Raw genomic sequence first — 9,233 nt, forward strand, 5'->3', positions numbered from 1 at the left:
CCATTGTATATTATTATACTTTACTGCCATATTGTTTTTCATTATTTTTGTGAACATAGATGTTTTCTAAATATAATAAATAAATAAATAAATAAATCGGTATATGCTCACACGTTCAGTTGAAATTTTCTTTATTACACTTAAGGGTGCTAGGTGCATTTTGCAAGTTTCCACACAAATAGGCAGATAGAGGCAGACAGAGAGGCAGAAGTCTGATTTAAAGAAAAATGTGTAAATAAGTAAAACGTCCCAGAATAAAGTATTAGTTTGATATAAAGGAAATGGGGCGTTATGAGAGTAACATGCTGTAAGACGGTGTGGTCAGAAAAACATATAAATTCTATAAACAGGCAACCTTCTTTGTACTTCACTTGCACAAAAACATTCAACATAAAATTTTAATGATTACCCTCATTTCTGGTTTTACTTTTTGGTTAGATCTCCTAGCCAACTTTCAGGGACAAAATAAGCAGCTTTACCTGGAGTTTAAAGCGGTACGTAATTCGTTCAGCTTCTTGTTGTGGTCGTTTCCTACGGACAATAATACTGAACGTACCGCAACAGTAGAAGCGCTGTACAAGCGCTAGGTCGCTTATTTTCTTTGGGATTTTGTTTATTGCGGCTTGAAATTTTAAAATGTGCAGTTGACCGAAGAGACACGTCATGTTCCCTAACAGGCTGAGCAGCCGGTTAACTCTGACGGCCCTGAGATGGACCGCTGTGAGTCGGACCTGTCCCCCGTCCTGTCTCTCCACCCTGTCCAACTGCTTCCTGCAAAACCAAACAGCGAGGAGTAAAGACGGCTTCCTTTCAGAGTCTGCTGTGTTGAGACGAGTTTTGTGCAGCCAGTGTCGGTTTAAGTTGAGACCCAGAGAAACGCAGCGCAGGTCGTTCAGTCTCTCTGGTGCTAATGTGGTGAACTCAGCTCCTGCTCATGTCCAGCCTTACCTGAGGCTGATGAGGCTGGACAAACCCATCGGTAACTGCATTCATTCCCTCTGAAAGACACGCCTTACTGTTAATCAGAGAGAAGTAGAGCATGGGGTGCCGTTTGTAAAGTTACACAGTAAAAAAATAACACTAATAATTTGCTTTATGTAACTTGTCAAAGTCATATTTTCACCATGTTATTCACACTTTTATAAATGCCAGAAGTATTAAGTTAGTCAGCAAGATAAATGTTAAGTTTGGAAAATAAATAGTATTTATTATTTATTTTGGGAACTAAATATTTAGTTGCCAACCAAAAACTGAAAACTATTTAGTTAATAAATAATTTGAAAGTTAAGTATTTAGTTTGTAAATTAAATGCTTAGCTTGTGAATTACATATTGAGTTTGGTACATATTGAGTTTGGTACATATTGAGTTTGGTACTCAGGAAAATATGACTTTAACGCCCACTTTTTTCACAATGACAGGTTATATTAAGCAAATTATTGCTGTTTTTTCTTTTATAATGTAACTTTACAAATGTCATCTTTATTAGAGTATCCCAAAATTGCATTTAAGAACAGAACTAACTACATTTACTCAGTTATATTTTCTTGAGTAACTTTTTGGAATGAAAATACTTTTAGGAGTAGTTTTACTACACTCTACTTTTTACTGTTATTTGAGTTATATTTTTATAAAGTACCTCTGGTGTAATATTTCTGGATACTCTACCCACTGTGAGTAACAGTGAAGAAAAAACAAAAAGTGCATGAGATACAGAAACATCTACAGTTTAAACTAATATAAGACTTATTCTATGTTTTTCTAATATTATTATCTACTTTCTGAGTCTGCTGTGATGTCTGTCACCCTGTTCTAATATAAAATATATTTACATTACTGACTTTAAGTATTAGTTCCATAGTTTCTGATGATTTGGGAAAATGCTGCCTGAATATGTTATTTGGAATAGATTATTTTGTTCTAGTCTATAAAATACCAGAATTTGGACCTAACTTTACATTTTTGTCTACCTGATGACATTATTTTGAAATATTCAATCAGATGTTCTGATCAGTTACTCTGTACTTTAACTAGATACTTGTTTACTCTTACTAGAGTAAAAGTAGATTAAAGTACTTGAGTATAATATTTGGGTACTTTATCCACCTCAGCTTAGGAGTAGCAGTACTGCAGCATATTTTTATTCACGTAAAAAAGTAAAAAATACTCAAGACTAAAAAAGTATGTTGGGAAAAGGCATGCTCAAGATCATACTGTCTGATCTAAGCATTTAGAATTATTTAAAATTGTATCATCAGACAGACAAAAATATCAACCTATATGCAAATTATTGTATTTTAAAGATTTCAATTAAAAAAATAAAACAAACAAATGAATAAGTGTGGTAGGAAATACCAAAGTCAGGCAGAAGAAACACGTTTCCAATACATATTTTTTTCAATACAAACCTTAAGAAACTAATACTTGTGGTCTGTAAGTACATGCTGGATGAAGGTAAAGTAGTCAGAATGACTTGCGGCTTACAAACACTTGATTTGATTGACGTTCAGAGGGATGAAATATCTTTGATGATGTTTAAGTATATTTCAGGTGGATTCTTTGTCAATCAAGGGGAATGCATTGTGAAAATTGTGTGATTAAATAGAAAACTAAGAATAGTTGGCATAAAATCAGAAGGAAAAGTCACTCACACAGAAAAATATCTGCTAAAGAAACTAGAAAAATTATGAATCAATTGACGAATATTGGAAAACCCCACAAGTAAAACAAGTTTTCACAGAAGAGTTGATTTTTAATTAGAAATATGATTGGAAAGATTGAAGAGCCCTGAAATTATAAAGAAAGTCTTTGTTGTTTAGTCTCTCATTGCTTTCAGAAAAAGATTCAGTTCATGCATTAATGCATTGCTAAGGCTTTGCTCAAACAACTTCAGTCAGATCACAGTTAATCCTCCCGCTGGGCACAGTTTCCTCTTGGCTGAATTTCTATTTTTAGTCTTCTTTTTTCATGCTTAGCAGATAATCCTCTTTTAAATTCAGCAGCGTCTCGTTTTTAGGAACATGGCTGCTCTACCTTCCTTGTACATGGAGCATCGCCTTGGCAGCGGAGCCTGGATGCCTCCCGGATGTCGGGATGCTTGCCCTGTTTGGTACCGGCGCCCTGCTGATGAGGGGGGCAGGCTGCACCATCAACGACATGTGGGATAAAGACTTTGACAAACAAGTAAAACAAACTAACATATTTATTATTATTATTTTATTGTATCCTTTACTTAACCAGGTAAAACCCCTATTAAGATCTAGATCTCTTTAAAACATTACAAAACCTTTGAGCATATAGTTTTATTGCAAAGTGTTTCTGCAGCCATCAGATTTTCTTTTTCTTCTAATTTATTATCAAATAGTGCATACAAAACAAATATTATAGACTAACAAGCAGAGGTATTAATCAATAAATTAACTACTAGGCAATTAGGTAAGACAACAAACAACAAAAATAAAGTAAACAAAAAAAAAGGAGATACACATTAAGATGGACAAAACAGAACATAACCAAGTGGTGTCAAAACAAAAAAATTAATTATTTTTCATATATGTGGGTTAGGATACTTTGTTTTTAAATCTTGACATATTTTCTGATTTGCTTAATTATTATTTTCCTTCTCTCTAATATTCCTCATTTTGATTCACACTGGTATTTAATTAATTAAATATATATATATTTGTGATTCTATTAGAAGGTTCTCCAATTTCTCCTGTCTTCTCTGATCTTTTTTTTTCTGCAGTGGGATTGAAATGGCAGTTAGAATTATGAAATATATTTTATTGAAATATTCAAACTGAATTTTATCTATTGCTGATTGTTTCTCCATTGATATCTGTTATGTGAAAGGTTCTTGCCATTGTGACCTTTTTCCTGTTTTTCCAGGTAATACTGCAAAGTTTTGCAAGAAAGCAATACTTTGCTTTCTTGGCGACAGTCATCATATTTTTATCAGTCTGAGTTGAAGTGGTGACGTTTCTGTGCAGGTGGCCAGGACAGCCTGCAGACCGATCGCATCGGGGGAGATTTCACGGATGCAGGCGCTGGTTTTCCTCGGAGGGCAGCTCTCCCTCGCTCTCTGTGTTCTTCTGTGTCTCAACTACTACAGGTAACCAAGTGCAGCTTATTAAGTTTGTTTGCAAACATTGCGAACAAGATAATGAAATCTTTTAAGCTTTTTATTGAAATCCGACTTGCAGTTCTGACCAAAGGTTTACAGATACTAGTCATGGCTTTTAATTGGTAAATAGACTAAATTTATGGAGGTTTTCCAGTCATGCTGACCAATCATGTTCATACAGATTGATATTAAACTCCGCCTTCAGTCCCTGTGGTCCTCGCGTACGACTCCCAGAGGTTCTCAAAGTCCCGCTGTTTACCCTTGCGATATACGTTAGTTTTTCCAGTCCAAGCGAACTTGCAATTTCTTTCTTCCAGAGTCCCAGGGAAGGGTGTCCATGCTCCTCCAGCATAATGCAATTGATCTCTTGGCTTAAAGAAATCCATATTGTATCTATTTAGTGCTCTTCTCTGATTGTTTAAATTCCATTGGGTTTATTCCTAGTACACAGAGTTTAATGTCTAAAGGGACTTTCACCTCGAACAAATCAGATAGACACTTGATAACATCCTTCCAAAATTTCTGGATTTTAAGACAATTCCACAGACAATGAAGCGTTTGTTTTTCAAATAAGCATTTTGTGCAAGTGTCTGGAATATCACTGGACATATAATATTGGCTCGTTTAATAAGATCTTGCAGGAAGTGCTTCTTTATTAGGTTTGAGTCGTAGTTGATATTGAATTCACTTAATTGAGAATTGGGAGAGTTGGTTGGCAGCCTGAAAAGCCACTGCAAGCAAGTTCTGATACGAAATGTTCCATTTGTCTAAAAACAAACAGAAAAAGGGCGATCAGGTCAGCGTGTCCCTGACCAGGCCAGGTGTGGGAACTGGGGAGTCAGAAGATTCACAATTCTAGACAAAATCAAAGCAAACAAGGAAAAAACAGCTTTGAAAACCCAGACTTTGTATTTCTCAAGGTTGCTAAAAGCTCCACTTACTCAGGGAAGATTGATAAGAGTTTTCTCTTCTAAAGGAATTTTCTGTAATATTACAGTATAAACTTATATTCCACGTTGTTAGAAAATCATTTCTTTTTAAAGGTTTATGATTGTGTGTTCGTTCTCTCTTGGCAGCATAGCTCTTGGTGCCTCTTCTCTCTCTCTTGTAATCACTTACCCACTGATGAAGAGGATCACTTACTGGCCACAGCTCGTATTGGGTGAGTGTTTTAGGAAAGTTAGATTTTCCATCTTAAAGCCGTTGCCTCTCCACATCAGTGAAGCTAAAGTCTTGCTCATGTCGCCTCTCTGCAGGGCTCACTTTTAACTGGGGCGCTCTGCTTGGCTGGGCCGCCGTGAAGGGCTCCTGTGATTGGTCCGTATGCCTTCCCCTGTATTTCTCTGGAGTGATGTGGACGTTGGTATATGACACAATCTATGCTCATCAGGTGATGAAATCAGCTCAATAGACATATTTTGAATCATAAAGAGGTGTTTTCCTTCTAGACTAGTCATTATTGGAGTCAGTGTTACTTACTGTTTTGTTCAAGAAAAGCTGCTGTCCACCTTAAAGGGAATTTATTATGAAAAACTCACATTTTACACATTTTTACACTTCCATTTGGGTCTCTTTTTCTTCTAAGAAAATATGAAGCGCTTAAAAACAACATCTAGATGTTTTTGGCAATAAGTTAATGTATTTTGGTATCTCAAATATTAGCTATTTCAAAAACCTCACTGTTGTTCAGTCACTGCTTTTACCTAGCAAGCCCAGCCCAGCCTGGCCCGTCACCTAGCAACCCAACTCTAGGACGTCTGGTCAGCTGGTTTAACCACTGTATGTGCTGTACAGCTGCTAAAAAAGTGTTTTGTTGTTGACTTACCATTTAGAAACCACTTCCTTCATTCGTTTGGTTGTACAGCAATCTCCACTTCTGCTTTTCAAAGATGTGTGGTTGTATAATAACGCATCTGGTTGCACCCATTTTCACTTGTGAGTGTAAATGTTGAGTTGGGGGGGGCGTGGCCAGCAGATTATTTATTTATTAAAGTGACTTTTTATCTAAGAATAATTTTGTTCTTACATATACTGTATATAAAATGGCTGGGAAGTTTCATTGCTGTAGACAATTCAAACCTTTGGGGCGCCAGCGACACCTGGTGGCCAGCGGAAGTCATAAATAACAACCTCTCAAGAATACAACTTTTTTTTCATTTACACTAATTAATGATCAAGTAACTTTTATATATAATATATTAAAAATGAATTTGGATCTATACACTCGTTGCCTCAAGCAGAGGAGTTCAAGAATCGTGTGTCCTGTTGTCAACGGATGGCGTTATGCTGCGTTCCAGTTGTACTTGGAAGTGGGACATTACGACTTCCTATTCTAAACAAATCAACTGTCGTGTTGTGTGTTCCACTTGCAAACCAGGTGCAACTCCGACTACCACCGGTTATGACTCGTAAGGCGAACTTCGCGTTTGTCCGTATTTCACACGTTTAAATCATACAACTGACAGAGTGCTTTATTTTTTTATCTCATCTATGAAATGATTGAGTTCTGATGTCCTGGTGATGTTTATTACGCAGGATAAAGAGGACGACGTTAAAGTGGGAGTAAAATCCACAGCGCTGATGTTCCAGGAGCGAACCAAACTTTGGCTGAGCGGCTTCACGGCGGCCATGTTGTCTGGGCTGGTCGTGGCCGGAGTCAATGCCGAGCAAACGCTTCCTTACTATGCCGCGCTGAGCGCTGTGGCCGTTCACCTCGCACGCCAGGTGAGGAACATGACAACGCTCACTACTTGTAGATGCTGTTTAAATCTGGATCTTCTTGTAATACATTTACTTTTTTTTCTCATAGATTTACACAGTGGACATCAACAAAGCAGAAGATTGCTGGAAACAGTTTAGTTCAAACAGAAACCTGGGACTTGTGTTGTTTTTAGGAATAGTTGCTGGTAATTTGCTGAAAGAATCTAAAGAGATATGACTGTAAAATAATGGAAACCGTTGGATTGCACTTAATGTACTTTAAATACTAAAATGTATTTAGGGATTTATTTTATGATCAAAAATGTTGTGCAATTATTTTTATACTGTACCATCAAGGATGCGAAATGACAAATCGCTAGGACATATTACTTTCGTTTTTGGCTCAAGACAAAATATGTGGGCTAACAGATCACTTTGTGCTTTCATGTTTTTTATGTTGTAAATTTAGCAAAAATAAAGTTAATCTGAATGTTGTAAGATAAATAAACATCCAAACAATTGTGATTTAAGTATCTAAAACTAGATTTTTCCAAACAAATTAAGTTGAAACCAAAAATTTAAATACGCTGACTAAAACATTTTTTCCTCACTGTCTGAAGTTAAAGCAGACCAAATAAATTTTTGTTTTAGGTCAGTTGGAAAATTATCTCTATTTGCTACATATATCATAATAATAAAAGAGTATGTGAAAGATTTATTCATGACAGTCTTTAAAATCAGAAGTTTAAATACAGAGTGATTATTAAACAATGAAGGAAAGTCATTTCCTGGCTTTGGAAACTTCTGATTAACATTTGAATTAATTGGAGTCACACCTTAAACACATTGCTTTCTTTTTTGACGAGAAGGTCAAAAATAAGTCTTGGGGAACAATTTCCAGATAATTGAAGGTGCAGTTTTTATCTGTTTAAACAATTATTTTCCAAGTATAGACTTAATGGAAATATCCAATCTTACTGAAATACTTTTGGTGATTCTAACTGACCCAAACCTAGAAAGGTTTGGTCCAATTTAACTTCAGGTAGTGAAGGAAAAAAATTTGTTTTTTCCTTTTTTTAAAAAAAATGTATGTAAACTTCTTTTTTCAACTGTGGTTTGATTATAATTCATCTTTATCTGATTCTGCAACAAAAAATGTAAATGTTAAAGATGGTATTCTTGACGTTGGTTAATGCTCTAAATTTTTAAAATTGTCTTCAGATGTTACATGGAGGTTGTAATTTCATCCTCCTTTTTCCTCCAAGCATGGCCATCGTGTGCAGATCAGGTGTGAGCTACAAGATAAGAGTGAGTGTCACAAAGACTTAAAGCCTCAGTAAAATAAATAAAATGCGCAATAATTAAAATCTACTCATATTTCATAACAGAGCTACTTAACCTCATGGGCGAGAATGTCATACCAATTTAATTTTTCTTTAAAGATTTCAAGTCATTGTAATGTTGAAATACCCAATACCCATTGAAGTTGTTTTAAAGGCTAAAATTAATATCCTTTTTATGCTAAACCAGCTTAATTTATAACCATTTCAAAAACAACGGCCCAAAGTGCTGAATATTAAAACTCAAACGCAAGAGGAAGACATAGAATGTCCGGTACTGATTAATGTTTGGGAATGATCAACTAGTTCCATTAGGGGACAAATATTTAAAACATTACTCAGCTCAGAAAGAGAATGGTTCAGAGTGTTCCTCAAGTGAAAACATGTTTTGCCTCTGACCCAATTTCATCAGACCTGAGTCACGTCAAGCAATTATAAGTCAATAACAGCCAACGGAAAATTACCACATTCATCTTAAACATCTTAAGCGACCATTTCTGTTTTTACACCACTGGGTGCAATTCTCAACAATGGTAGTTAAAACTTTGTGTTTGTTTGTTGGTTAGTATTTTAAAAAATACAGATCCCATTCACATCTACGTCTACATTTTGTTTTTAATTGCTTCCCTGCACCTCGAACACACCTTTTGTTCTTGGAAGTTTGCCGAGTTCCTCAAAGCCTCCTGTTCACACAGAACAGTCAAACCAGGTCAGACCTGGAGGAGCTTCTGCACTTTCCAAACAAATTCTCAGCTGAAATAAGATGATTAAAATAGAAGACACAACAAATATTGAGGAAAATAATCATGTCAGGAAAATCTTAGTAGAGTTTTAATTTGCTTATTTAAACTCAGAGTTGTGTTGAAACTAGTTACACTATTAAATTTATTTTAGTGACTTTAAAAAAATTGTTCTATAATTATTTTTACTATGCTGTACTTTTTAACTTTTTCTTTTTTGAGTCATTTTATTATGAAGTATCTCTACTCTTACTTGAATAAAATTTCTGGATTTTTTTTTTACCCACTCATTGAAAAACAAACATGTTTTCATCCAAATTTCACCAGACAC

The 9,233-nt window shown here is 35.4% G+C and overlaps 1 protein-coding gene across 1 annotated transcript; it reads left to right on the forward strand.

The window, feature by feature from the left end:
* Nucleotides 1–548: 548 nt before the first annotated feature.
* coq2 (coenzyme Q2, polyprenyltransferase) lies at nt 549–9,008 on the forward strand. The gene is made up of 7 exons (XM_014469504.2): nt 549–979; nt 3,016–3,182; nt 3,989–4,110; nt 5,199–5,284; nt 5,379–5,512; nt 6,658–6,846; nt 6,932–9,008. Exons 1-7 carry the CDS (start codon nt 664–666, stop codon nt 7,058–7,060), a joined length of 1,143 nt encoding a protein of 380 aa, XP_014324990.1. The 5' UTR covers nt 549–663; the 3' UTR covers nt 7,061–9,008.
* Nucleotides 9,009–9,233: the final 225 nt, after the last annotated feature.

Source organism: Xiphophorus maculatus, chromosome 12 (genome assembly GCF_002775205.1).
Source record: "Xiphophorus maculatus strain JP 163 A chromosome 12, X_maculatus-5.0-male, whole genome shotgun sequence".
In the NCBI taxonomy this organism is placed as follows: Eukaryota; Metazoa; Chordata; class Actinopteri; order Cyprinodontiformes; family Poeciliidae; genus Xiphophorus; species Xiphophorus maculatus.